The sequence below is a fragment of the Mastigoproctus giganteus genome, chromosome 6, assembly GCF_048544385.1.
Source record: "Mastigoproctus giganteus isolate SK-2022 chromosome 6, ASM4854438v1, whole genome shotgun sequence".
Taxonomy (NCBI): Eukaryota; Metazoa; Arthropoda; class Arachnida; order Uropygi; family Thelyphonidae; genus Mastigoproctus; species Mastigoproctus giganteus.
Genome location: NC_143580.1, coordinates 212,208,076 through 212,222,376, shown reverse-complemented (window position 1 = coordinate 212,222,376; position 14,301 = coordinate 212,208,076). Strand labels below are relative to the sequence as shown.

The window sequence follows — 14,301 nt, the reverse complement described above, 5'->3', positions numbered from 1 at the left end:
GTATAACTTTCATTAAGACAGGCATTAATGCAGTGACCCATTTCATGATCAAACCAAAATTATAATAAATGAATTTGTTCAATTTTCTTTGTGTCAGAGTTTATTTGACAGTAGAACTTTAGAACACAGGAACAATTTTTGGTGATTTCTTTTCTGCCATGTATCCTTTGATATCTTTTCACATTCCACCAACACCATCCTAAATTTAGCATAATGAATCCAGGGACTTGGAAGTGAAAAGCATTCAGAAATCAACCAGGTGATTGGTTGCTTTTTGAACTCTTCAAGTGAAGAATACCTCCCCTCCACTTGAAGAGAGAGAGACTTCAATGCAGGCTGCAGTGTTTGGTAAATTGGAAGATACTGGAATGTAGAATTAAAAGAGAAAGAGTAATAAAATTATATTATATGATATTAATACGGGCTGCACTGTGCAAGGAAGCCGAAGCTTTTTCTATGCTGGCAAAAAAAAACAAAAAAAAAAAAAAAAACTGTTTATCCCTTCCTTTAAGCAGGGGATGATCTAGTTGGGGTTTAGAAAGCTCTGAGAAAGGGATAGTAAAATGAATAGCAGTAAAATTTTCATGGTATTAATGATACTAGAACTGGAGAGATTATGTCAGACAATAGGTCTCACTAGGCACCTCCATAGCCAGGTGGGGAAGGAGTAGCAGTATACGCTTCTTGATTAGACCGGGGTTCGAGCCCGTCACCACCAAATACGAAGGATGCAGAAAGGTCAGGGAATGGCCACCGCATTTCCCGGAGCAATATGGCCTTAGTTGCTAATGCTCCTAAAAACCAAGTAACAAACAAACAAACAACAAGGTCTCACTAAATTTGTAGGCACAGATCTGCATGAAGGAAGCATGTGACTTGGATTCTTTCCATTTTAGTGGAGGATGTATTTCTCATTTCTGCTATTTTCTTAATTTGTAGACATAGTAGTATTTTATTTTCACTCTAACAATTCATTTTAACTTGCTTACTATAAGGAAATAAAATTTCTCTAAATTTAATATTTAAATTTAATTTAAAATTTAAATTTAAATTAAGTGAACTTAATGATCTGCCAAACACAATACATAACTTATGTTTGGCAGATCATTATGTTAAAAAACAAAGAAAAAGTCCTCTATGATACAGAAGTTTAATGTATTTTTTTGTGCAGGAGAACAAAATACAGTTTGTGACTTGGATTCTTGAAGCATGTACAAAATAAAAATTTATTTTGTACATGCTTCAATTCTTGTACAATTAATGTACAAAATAAAAATTTATTTTGTACGTTAATTACACTTTTAAAATAATCACAAAATGCTATTTAGATGTAAAACAGTTTCTCTTTCTTGACTATGTAAAACTTTAATTTTAATATTTGATGTAATCTCTTTTTTGCCATTTTTTGCCTTTTTTTTTTTTTTTTTTTTTTTTTTTTTTGCCAGCATAGAAAAAGCCTCTGGCTTCCTTGTGCAGTGCAGCCCATATTAATATCATATAATATAATTTTATTACTCTTTCTCTTTTAATTCTACATTTTTGTATCTTCCAATTTTGCGATTGTTGCATTTTAAAGCTTTGTAAAAATCTCCTCAGATCTGATGGCAGTCAGCAAGAACAGTAAAATTTAGTTTGTTGTTCTTGTTGATTCATGGCTTTTTTATTACCGTATTTTGCAAAGATTATCATCTTTTATAATTTCATTGTAGTCAACAGTCATTAATAGTTTTACATTCATTCAAGTAATGAAAGAGGATTGTTACATTTGTATTTTGTTCTTTTGTTGAAAATAGCTTTCTTTTAAGCATAATGTTTCTCAACCATTATTACTACCCAGAGTGCATCATTATTTAAAAAGCTCCACCGTCACACTTTCTACTAGTGCATGTGTATTTAGTTCATAGAATATTTGTATATTTCAGAAACATTTCAGTGGATGTCTGAGTTTCATATAAATTCTTAAATGTTTTAATTTTGAAATTTTTTAAAATATATTATTTAATCTAAATAATAATCTAGACAGCATAAGGTATTCTTTAACACTTTCATGCTTCCACGATTAGCATTAGTAGAGGCATATGATGCAAAAAAGCAAGCTTATACATCAGCAAAAAAAAAAAAAAAAATTCATTTCATGCAACCATTTCTTCATTGAATTTATTTAAGCTATCAACTTCCACAACAACAGATGGAAGTTTGTTCCAGCAGTCAACCACCTGCTGGCTAAAGGCAAATTTATGAACATCTACTCTACAACTGTCCTTCCTCAGTTTGAATTTATTCCCCCTCAGGTTTGTAATCTGAGCAACAGGAAGCATCCCTTCAGCATTTAGCCTACTCAACTCATTCAAAGCCTTATACACCTCAATCAGATCACTTCGCAGGTGCCTAATCTCCAGATGCTGCAATTTGCAGAACTTCAGCCTTTCTTGGTAAAAGCACCCCTTTGTTCTCCTCACCAATTTTGTTGCCCTTCTCTGTAGTCATTCTAGCAACTCTACATCCTTCCTACTCCAGACCTGTACAAAATACTTAAGGCATGGTCTGTCCATTGCCTTATACAAAGGAATAATCACCTCCTTCTCCCTACTAGCAAAATTTTTGTATATCATTGACAAGACCCTATGACCTATTCTGGCAGCCTGTCTGCACTGCTCAGAAAATTTCATATCTGACTGCACAATTACCCCCAGGTCTTTTTCATTCTCTACCACCCTGAATGTAGTACCACACATTTGGTATGTTTCTCTGGGGTTACTTCTACCCATATGCAGTACTTTGCATTTGTCAATGTTAAACTTCAGTTGCCACTTCTCAGCCCATCTGCCCAACTTTTCTAGATCCTGTTGCAGTAGCAAACTGTCATTATCATCATTAACAACTCTGTCAACCTTTGTATCATCTGCAAACTTCGACATTAAGCTTGATATATCTTTATCAGTATCATTGATAAATGTACAAAACAACAATGGACCCAATGCCGAACCCTGGGGAACTCCATTAATAACATTAGTCCACGAAGAGCAGTGTCCAATAATTGTCACTCTATTTTCTCTCTCCCAACCACCCTTTTATCCATTGTAGCAACTTGCCATTAATGCCATACTGCTAAAGATTTTCTGAAATCCAAGCATATGATATCAAAATTATTTTTTGCATCCAATCAAATTTGTCAGACAAGACTTTCCCTTAACAAACCCATGCTGTGTCTGATTATTACTCAGTCTTGTCTAGATGATCCTGTAATGCTTCTTTAACCAGTGACTTCGTTGTTTTCTCTGGAACAGAAGTTTTAACGAGTCTGTAAGTTTAATCCTGTGGCCCTTTGATCCCCCTTTGAATTGGGGATACATTTGCACATCTCCAGTCTGTCATGGCCTCCCCTGAGTGCAAGGATACTCTCATGATTATGGCTAAGGGTTTGCTTACTTCCTTTGCTGCCTCCTTTAATATAACTGGATAGATCCCATCCACCCCAGGTGCCTTTCTGATATTTAGCTTCAACAATTTCTACTCCACTTTGCTCTTTGTTATTACAAAATGTTTAAGCTCCTTATTAGAGTTTAACAAGCTTCTGTTCTCCACTTCCCTACAGAATTCCTCATATGTGAGTGTAGATGCAAAATACTCATTCAGTTTGTCAATTATCTGAGCAGGATCTTCAACAATCGAACCATCGATATTAATTGGACCAACCTGATTCATCCCGTTTTCTAGAGTTATTAGTATTAGTAACGGCCGCATGGTGCAAGAAAGCCTATGGCTTATGGTGCACCAGCCAAAAAAAAAAAAAAAAATCCAAACAAAACAATGATAAAAACAAAAAAAAAAAATAATAATAAATAAATAACTAAATAATAATAATAATTAATAAATAAAAAATAAATAAAAAGGAAATTAAACCTATCATCCTATGCGCTTCCCTTACCCGAAAGTACTATCCAGGTGACCTTTGAATTTCCCCAAACTGTCGGCCTCTACCACCCATGAAGGCAACTTATTCCAGTAATTTATAACTCGCTGGCTAAAATAAAACTTCCTGCAGTCCAATCTAAACATTTCCCCCCGTAACTTGAATTTTTGTCCCCTAGTTCTAGCATCATTTATAGTCTTGAAAATTTTGTCCTCATTCATTTTACTGATGCCTCTCAGAGCCTTAAACACCTCAATCAAATCTCCTCTAAGGTGTCTAGTTTCCAAACTCTGCAACCCACATATTCGAAGTCTTACTTCATAAGGACGCTCTTTTGCCGATCTCACCAGGCGAGTTACCCTTCTTTGCACCCTTTCAAGAAGCTCGATGTCTTTCTTTAGGCGCGGTCTCCATACTTGAACACAGTATTCCAAGTGTGGTCTAACATAAGCGTTATAAAATGGGATTATCACGTCCCTCTTTCTACTTGCAAAAGTTCGATAGATCATCGATAGGACATCATGGGCCTTCCTTGCAACCTGTTTACAATGCTCAGAGAATTTCATGTCTGACCGTATCGTAACACCCAAGTCCCTTTCCTCCAGTACTGGGTTTAGTTGAACTCCACCAAGTGAATAAGTTTTTTTGGGATTACTGTTTCCCAGGTGTAATACTTTACACTTTGTTGGATTAAAGCACAGCTGCCATTTTTCTGACCATTCCTGAAGTCTATCTAGGTCTCTCTGAAGAAGCTCAGCTTGACAGTGATCATTAACTACTCTACCAATTTTAACATCATCTGCAAATTTAGACATCACGCCCTCTATCCCTTCATCAATGTTGTTTATGAAAATTAAAAACAGTGGCCCTAATACTGATCCTTGGGGAACCCCACTTCTTACATCAACCCAATCTGAGGAATAGCCATTTATCACAACCCTCTGCCTCCTCCCCTGAAGCCATCCTTCTATCCATCTAAGGATTTTCCCAGTGATTCCAACCTGTTCCAGCTTATAAAGCAACTGCTCATGTGGGACTGAGTCAAAAGCTTTGCTGAAATCTAAATAAACAGTGTTGAAATTATTCCCTAAATCCAGCTCGTGAGTGACCCTTTCGAAATAGCGAACCAGATTTGTTAAACATGATTTTCCCTTTATAAAACCATGCTGAGTATCCTTGAGAATTGAAATTCGATCCAAATGATCCTGAATTCCATCCTTGATCATTGCCTCCATGATTTTCCCTACTACTGATGTCAGACTGACAGGTTGATAATTTTCAACTTCACTTTTAGAGCCACCCTTATGTATGGGAGATACATTTGCACTTTTCCAATCCAAGGGAATCTCCCCAGAGTCTAGTGATGCTCGCATAATTAGCCTCAATGGTTCAATGCACTCGCTTGCCGCCTCTTTTAAGATTATAGGGTATATTCCATCAACTCCAGGAGCCTTACTGGTCTGTAGGCTCGAAAGTTTTTTCATTAAATAATCTTGCGAAATTTCAATATCATTAATTACATATTTTTTAACTTCGCTCCCACAATTTCCCATTGCCACAAATTTATATAAGTAAAGTTTATATAAGTAGAGAAGTTTTTGCTGTTTTTCTTTGCATCCTTTGCCAAAGATTTCTTGTAATCTTCGCTTGCCTAACCTCCTTTGTGATTTGAACATAGGATGTTAGGACTATAACATATATATACATATTTATATATATTTATTTTTTTTTTTTAATTTCAGTTAATTTCAAACTTATTTTATTGGAATATTCATTAGATATATGGACCTTTCTTCTTTAGAGCCTTGAAGAATAAGTTACTACTTTATTAAATAAAAATTTTGTTTATGTTAATTTTGTATTTTCTTTCTTGCTGTGTGTCACAAGTGTTACATTTGTAGGGATTACTTTGAATTATTTTAAAATTGTTACAATTATGGAGGTTAAATTACATATTGACCCATTGCAAGAACTGAAAAGGAGAAAATTATCTGGAAACATCTTTTTTGTAGACAAAAATAAAAAGATATCCAAAATGACGTGATTATGAAATACGGGTTTTTTTAAACAGTTCTTCGTGGAGAATTCACACATTTTCCTGCTATTTGTTGTGCACTGCCAGTGAAACAAGCCCCAATACAAACTTTTAATAGCAGGTCACCTTTGCCACCTCTTTTACTTCCACCACCAGCTCCACCACCTAGCATATCTGCATCATTAGAACAAGACACCCCTGAAAAGGTCTGTTAAAACTCCTTTACCTTGGGTAGTTTGCAATACAGTTAGTACAGTTTGAAAGTATTTTTGAAGAAATATAAAAATAAACGAGAAGCTGCAAAAAAATTTTGGTTGGATTTTTTGCTTTAATAACATTTAGCTTTATATTACAAAGGATAATTGAATTTGGTGTGTGTGTGTGTGTGTGTGTGTGTGTGTGTGTGTGTGTGTGTGTGTGTGTGTGTGTGTGTGTGTGTGTGTGTTTTAAGGTCTGTAAAAGTCATATCCACAAAAGCTAAAATTTCAGAAAAAGAAAAGAGAACACTAAACAGCATACTAATGTAACAATTAAGGCTATACTTGACAAGGCACGCATTTTGTTGTGTTTGAACCAAATTGAAATAAAATAAATTAGTCTTAAATTAAACTAAAGAAAAACAAATTGTGAATATTAATACCTTTCTAGATATTGATAACACTTGAAACTTGCCCACACTTGTTTCTTACCCTCACACTGCCCCCACCGTGCAAGTTTGTGATGCACACCAAATTTTCATTCAATGGGCTTTATTTAGAAAAGAATGCCTGAGAGAACAACGTTGCCAAAGAGGAAAAGTTTTATAAAGTATCTAGAGATAGGCTAACACTAAGTGGGGAAATACCATCAGGACCTGGCACTTTCTTGTTATCAAGACTGTTCAAAATCCTTCTGACATCCTTTTGACGTAAAACCACGGGAGGCATTGAATGAAATGTACTAGGAATGGTAGGAGGTGGTTTACCAAGATAGTCAGTACAAGAGTTAGAAGAAAGGTAGGATGCTAGCAGGTCAGCTTTAGCTGAGGTGAAAGTAGAAATGGAAAGGGTTGGAGCCAGTATTTTTGACAAGAAACCAGAATGCTCGACTATTATTTGAACAAAGAAGCAAGTTTTCTACTCTCAGCCTGTTCAAAATCTAGTTTGGGCTCATTAATAGCTGCTTTACAATTGTCGAAAGCTTTTTTATAGGCAGAAAATGAACCTGGAGATTTTGATGCAAGCCAATTTCAATATACAACTTTCTTATCTTGAACAGCCTTACACATTTATTGGAAAACTAAGGTTTAAACAACGGATGAGATTTTAAGATGTAATGTGGAATAAAGGATTTCATCCCTACAAGAATAATTTCACTGACATGATCTGAGCAAACATTGATATCAGAAAATTTAAAACAGTAACCCAATGAAGGAAAATAAAAATAGGAATATTGCAGATCATCCCATTTTGCATTCTTGAAATGACAAACAACATGAGTTGAGAATGGCCAAGAGAGAAAGGCTCCACTGGAGAAGAGATCATCACCAAGCTGTGATCTGAGGTGCCTAGAGGACTACAGTTCAAGACATTTACCATGTACCTAGAAAGGTTGTTTGTGAGAAAATGATCAAGAGTATTGGCTCTGTGGTTAGGATCGTCTTGTATCGGGTTAGGTCAGGGGTCGGCAACCTGTGGCTCTTTAACTTTTATCCCACATGAAGCACAATAGGAAATGGAGTTAAGAGGGCTTAAAAATCAAGGACATGTGGAGTGCAAGACTAAAATGCCTTAAAACTGAAATTGAGGATTTGGAGAGGCAAAAGGCTGCCCTTGCAATTCTACACAAATGGATGGCAATAGATGAGTTGAAAAAGCAAGACCAAACTGTGTTCGATCTGCGGAGTAGCTTACCAGACACATATATAAATTTGAAAATATATGCATTTGGACTTCTCTCAGTGTTTGGTTCGACGTATTTCTGCAGGCAAATATTTTCGAATATGATTATATTAAAAATAAATCCAGAAGCCATCTGAATAATGCACGTCTTTCAGCATGCTTAAAGATGAACATTACACCATACTTGCCTACTTGCCTGATGTTGAGACTCACTCAGGAAGTTCAGCAGCAAAAGTCACATTAATTCGTACCTAATTGGATGTTTGTTATGTTTTTTCAGTATTAATAAATAATATTTCAAAATACATATTTTTTTAATAAAACACCTTCCATTCTATTCCATTTTTTAACCCCCCCCCCCAGCTTGAGCTGAAGCCCTTCAGATTCTCTTTTTTATTTAATTACTGTATTTCTTCGATTCTGAGACTCACTTTTTTCCCCCCATATACATCTCTAAACACAGGGTGTGTCTTACAATTGCAATTTTTTTTTTTTTTTTTCCCCGAATTTTCCCACGCTTTGCACAGCACCACACATTTTGTTTTTACGTGGAAACCCCACCTCCAAGTTTGATCATTATCGCATTCTCCAATTCCAATGGAGAATAAAGTGGCGTGGGTGATTTCACATGCTTTCGAAATGTGAAGCCACTGTTATTTCATTATAGTGGAGCTCACTGCGAAAACGAGGAAGTTTTGTTTGTATCTTCGAAAGTACGTAAGTGGAGTTACTGTATTTTATTAATTTTGATCCCTTTTTGCACATTAAAATGTCAAAAAGATTGCGCTACAAAGCCGCATTGAAACAAAAAATTAGCAAAAAATTGAAGCAAAAAGTTAGCGTATGCAAAAGAACATGGAAATAGAGCTGTGGGTCGACATTTTGATGTTAGTGAAGTAAATGTTCGTCATTGGAGAAATTATCGCAATTCCATATTTTTGTGCAAAGCAACAACCATATGCTTTACAGGGCCTAAGAAAGGAAGATTTCCACAAGTCGATGAAGCTGTGATACGTTTTGTAATGGACACACGCGCAAAAGGATTACCCATCACTCGACAAGCCATGCAATTGAAAGCCAGAGAAATTGGCAAGTCCCTCGGAATAGAGAAAATAATTTTTAAAGTCAGTCACGGCTGGTGCAACAGACTCGTGTCGTAGTGGATTATCGTTAAGGTGCTGAACATCTATATGTCAAAAAATTCCTGCATACTTTCAACAGAAGCTAATTAACTTTCAGCGACAGGTGATGAAATTAAGGAAAAAAAGGAACTATGAGTTTAGTCAAATTGGAAATGCTGATGAAACCCCGGTCTTCGATGCTATGCATCACCGCTGATAGTCAAAAGTTGCCACCATATTTAATTTTAAATCGAAAAACCATACCGAAGAATGAAAATTTCCCCCAAGATGTTATTGTGCATGCACAAAAATATGGATGGATGTCGGCAGAGCTTATGGAAGACTGGCTAAATGTTGTGTGGAATAGACCTCCTGGAAGTCTTCATAACCCACTCAGCATGCTAGTACTTGATGCATTTTGTGGACATTTGTCCGAACGAGTCAAAAATAAAATTGTGCAAAAACATGGTGACTTGGTTGTGATTCCTGGTGGCATGACTAGCCAACTGCAGCCACTCGACATATCAATCAACAAACTATTTAAGGATTACTAGAGAAAGGAATATGAATACTGGCTGTTGACCGACAATCTTCCGGAAAAATTTAAGAAAGCGTCGGCATCAAAATTGGCAAAATTGGTATCAACTGCTCGGAAGCTGATCCCAGAAAGAATAGTCAAGCACTCATTTAAAAAAATATTACATCACCAACGCTCTCGATGGCTCAGAAGATGATATATTATGGGATAATGAAGATAACGATGGCTCAGAAGAATCTGACCCTGAATGTGAAGTAGACTCTGATATTGATTCAGATGCAGATATTGACGGCTCAGAAGATTCAGAAGAAAGTGATGAATAACATACCTACTGATAAATACCAGTACTATTGTTATTAGTAAATTGAATTCAATTGTAATAAAAATATTTGTTAGATTTATTTTAGTGTTTTATTTTATTTATTTATTTTTTCTTAGAATCAGAGCGCTTTTTTCTGAAATTAAGGTGCGTCTTACAATTGATGACGTCTTGGAATTGAAGAAATATGGTAGGTCAAAAATGGCTCTTCACTCAAAAAAGATTGCCGACCCCTGGGTTAGGTAAATGGATAATTTGTGCAAGGTCATTAGTAATTGCAAAAGCATCAGCATCTTGACCAGCTGGGTCCATGTGACTAGAAAACAGAATCCAACTGTGGTTGTGTTAAAATTAAATCATTAAAGAAAATTACCTCACTGTTAGGAAATTTGGACTGGAGAGGTCAAGTTTCAAAGAAAGAAAGCCATTTATGTAGAAAACAAAACAAAATAAAATATAATAAACAAAGCTGACAAACAAATTAATCAGTTATAAATTTATTAAAGCAAGCCAAATGACATTAAATTAAAACAATGAGAATCAGTTTTGAACATACAGATTTGTGTGCATTTGTGCCCCTCCTCTTTGGCAGGTAGAGATGAATGGCAGAAAATGCACAGCCCTTTTTCTGTAATTTAATTTATGATTAATTTGTTTTACTTTAATTATTAGGTAATTTGGTTCATAGGAAGCAAAGTTTTTTTGCCTTTCCAAGTATGACTTGCACTTGAAAAGGGATTTTGAGTTCACTGAAGATGGACACAGGTGCAGATGATCCATTGCTGTCAACCTTAGAAAACCTGAATGCTGTATATGTCATGCATTTGAAAAATCATCAGATCGTGTTACAATACATAGCAAAGACGCTAAACATATCCTGTAAATGAATTCATCATGTACCTAGTTTGGTATATATTGTTACCCATTTTGCTCAAAAATTTCAGAAAAATGTTTACTGAGAGATTTAAATGCTGACCAGAAGGGGGAGACGGTGAATTCTACAAAGACAATTCTTGTGAAACTAGCTTAGGATTCTACTATCATTAAGTCTATTAACTGTTTGGTAACCATGGATTTGTTACCATGAGCCAGAGACCAAACAACTGCCCACGAAGTTCCACGAGCCAACAAAGTAATGGGATTGGTTTTTGGGTCATAGAAGGGGTGACATTTGTTGATTATCTTCAAATAATATTCACTTGTAAATCCATTACATGTGAGTATTGTTCTTCCTTGCTACTATATTTTCGTGTAGAGAACACTTGAGAAATTTTTAGAGAGCTTCTCCTTATGTATAACAGCATTTCTAATGCCAAGGCTCCTTGGCAAGGAGAAGCAGTCAACAACAGTCTACAATTTTAGGTTATAAATTGTTTCACTAACCTGTTCACGGGATATTATGTCTTCTAAATTACTGTGTTTCTTGCACTGAAAAAATATAAAAATTTTGAAGAGCAACACTTTGGGACAAATAATGATGCTGTTGAGAAGTTATTAGGAGAACAGTTGAGCAAGTTCTATGTTGGGGAATGTTGTATTAAGTGCACAGCATTTTCACATAGATGTTGACCGTGTTGAAGAAAAGTTAATTTCCACTTTGCTCCATCCTTTCGGTGGTAGTCCGGAAACTTCAAGTACAAAAGGGGTGGTGGGGGGGGAAGGTATGTGCCACTGTTTCATAACACTATTGGGACTGTGATCCATATTTTGGAAAATGGATGTGTCTAATATGAAACTAATGTGATGTATGACTGCTTTAAAGCCAATTTCCTTATGCTGGCTACTCCATTGAGCATTCCAGAGCATAAAGCAGTGTTCTTGATTTCAAAGCTTACAAGCCAGTGACAGATCCTGGGCCATTTGTTTATATTAACAGAAAAGATTACAAAAACAAAAGTACAAATAAACTGTAATCTATCATTATCATACAAAATTAAAATGCAGATTTTGGTAGTGTTGTCTGCAGAGTAGCAGGGCAATGCAATTTTGGCACCAGGTGCATGGATGGTAAAACTTAATAGCTGTGTTATAGCAATTAAAAAAAAAAAAAAAAAAGTTTAGTTAACAAAACCCTTTTCTGTTTATGCTCCAGGTTAAAACCCATTGAATCCCATTTTTGTATACCTTTAAAAAGGGATAGTCAGTGTCATGTTGAGGTAAATGCAGGTAAATTCAGTGTGAGTACTGCTATCAACAAACAATCTAATATTACACTCAAAAAGCAAACAGTGTGAAACCAAACAGCATAGAGTCATCGATGATATTGCTTATATTATTTCATATATGCATCTGTTGAAGGTTTTTTTTTTTTTTTTTGCATTTCCATTTATGTTATAAATTATTTTATGATTCTAACAAGAGGAGAGTAGGATTAGTTAAATTTTTTTGGAGATAATATCAGAGAATGAAACAGGAGTAACAGAAGATCAGAATATAATTTTTGCCATCTCCATTTCAATTTGTTTGAAGGCCAGGAATATTAGCACTATATTTATGGAATAAAATCTCCCCCAGAATTTTTAAGCAACAACCACAACAGGGATGAATATGCATCCAAGTGGGGAGAAGAGCTGAATGTATGCCCCTTTTGTGTATGTTAATAAAATGAATAGAAGCATATCTTTTATATCTACAGTAAACAGGGAACACAAAGGTCATAATTGAATCACAGGACCAGAAGCAAAAAAAAAATAAAATAAAAGCAATGAAAAACAAATATTTTAAGAAAATTAATAAAATGAATAGAAGCATATCTTTTACATCTACAGTAAACAGGGAACACGAAGGCCATAATTGAATCACAGGCCAGAAGCAAAAAAAAAATAATAATAATAACAGCAATGAAAAACAAATATTTAAAGAAAGTGTTGGTGCGCTTTTTGTTGTGTTTAATGAAAAAAATGGCACAAATCTTAGCTTTATTTGTAAGCAGTCATGTTCTGGTTTAAAATTACACCTGGAAAATACAAAAAATAGTCAACAAAAATAACATGGTGAATAATTCAAAATTGTATGGGTTTTTGTTTGTTTGTTTGTTATTTGGTTTTTAGGAGCATTAGCAACTAAGGCCATATTACTCCAGGGATATGCGATGGTCATTCCCTGACATTTCCGTATTTTATATGGGTTTTCAAAGCCAAAATCAATTCACCATGTTTCAGTGCATCATCACCAAAACTCTGCTTTGATAACTTCATTTATTTGTAGTGAAGTTGGGAGTAGTCAGATTATGATTATAAAAAAAAACTAAATCATTTTACAGGCAAATCACATAAATGCTGTGATAGCTTGTTAACTTAGGGTTAAAACAAAAATGTCAACATGTACAGTTTATGTACCATTAAAATAAAAAAAAAAATAATAATAATAATAAAAATAAACATAAATACAGCCACTCCCCGACTTCGCAGGGGTGGCATTCCACGAAACTCTACATTAAGTTGGGATTTTCCTAAATTCCGACTTACAAAATTCAATCAAATTTGTGAGTGCTGCCTGAGCACTCGCAAATTTGATTGAAGCAAAAAAATAAATGTTCGACGAAGTGTAAATAGAATTTTTTATTTCATGCGTAGGAAAAGTTACAAAAATTTCAAAATTATAAAATTACAAAAGGAGAGAGGAGATAGGCATAACATCAGCAAGTTTTACCTTTTGAGCACCGTTGCCAGAATTAACTCTGCAGCTGCAGAATTGGCACTTTAATGTTTTGGAAACCAGTGCGATGCTTGAACCTATTAAACAACCCATTGCTTGCCACGAACTTGGCTTGGGGTTCGCCACACTAATCTTTAATATCTTCATAAATACTTGTTGCTTTTGCTTGAATGGCCATTGCACTCGGGATCACTTGCTATGGAATCTGATTTTCCATCCATATTATTAATAGCTTTTCCATCTTCGATATAGCACCTGAACGCTGTTTTGTGATCACTAGGCATCTTGAATGCATTGATCCTTTAACATGTTCTTTTATACACGCACTGTCCCTTAAAATAATATTCACTGTTGAAGCAGTGAGACCTAATTCTGTGCAATAGATGACAAATTTTGTCCTGTTTCGTACTTCTTAATTAATCATCTTCATTTCTAAATCAATTTTGTTTTGTTTCTTAGCACTGCCAGCACTTGCACTTTCTGTTGGTCTCTTTCCCTTCACCATTGTAATAAGTAAATAGGAATGAAGAAAAGATTCTGAAAATTTATTTGTTTTTTATATGATTGAAGATTTCAGTGAAGGGGAACTCACTTCACCATAATACAGTAATGTAAAAACCCACGGAATTCCAGTTATCAGTATTATCTTTTTAAGTTTGCATCAGCCAGCAAAAACTTACATAAAGTCGAATTTCCATAAGTTGAGTATTACGTTAGCCGGGGAGTGGCTGTACTGTAGTAATGGAATTTTTAGGCATTGAAATGTGTATGGGCATTACTCATTATTAGCTGACTTAAAAACCAAGAAATTAGTGGATATTTTAAGTTTCATTAGTAT

The 14,301-nt window shown here is 35.1% G+C and overlaps 1 protein-coding gene across 1 annotated transcript in view; it reads left to right on the top strand.

Annotated features, from left to right (window-relative positions):
- Positions 1-14,301, top strand: part of LOC150084929 (uncharacterized) — a 79,285-nt gene that overhangs the window by 35,449 nt on the left and 29,535 nt on the right. Inside the window, exon 4 of the mRNA XM_090376394.1 lies at positions 5,985-6,154. Within this exon, the coding sequence (XP_090232520.1) occupies positions 5,985-6,154 (170 nt within the window). The remainder of the gene's footprint in view (positions 1-5,984; positions 6,155-14,301) is intronic.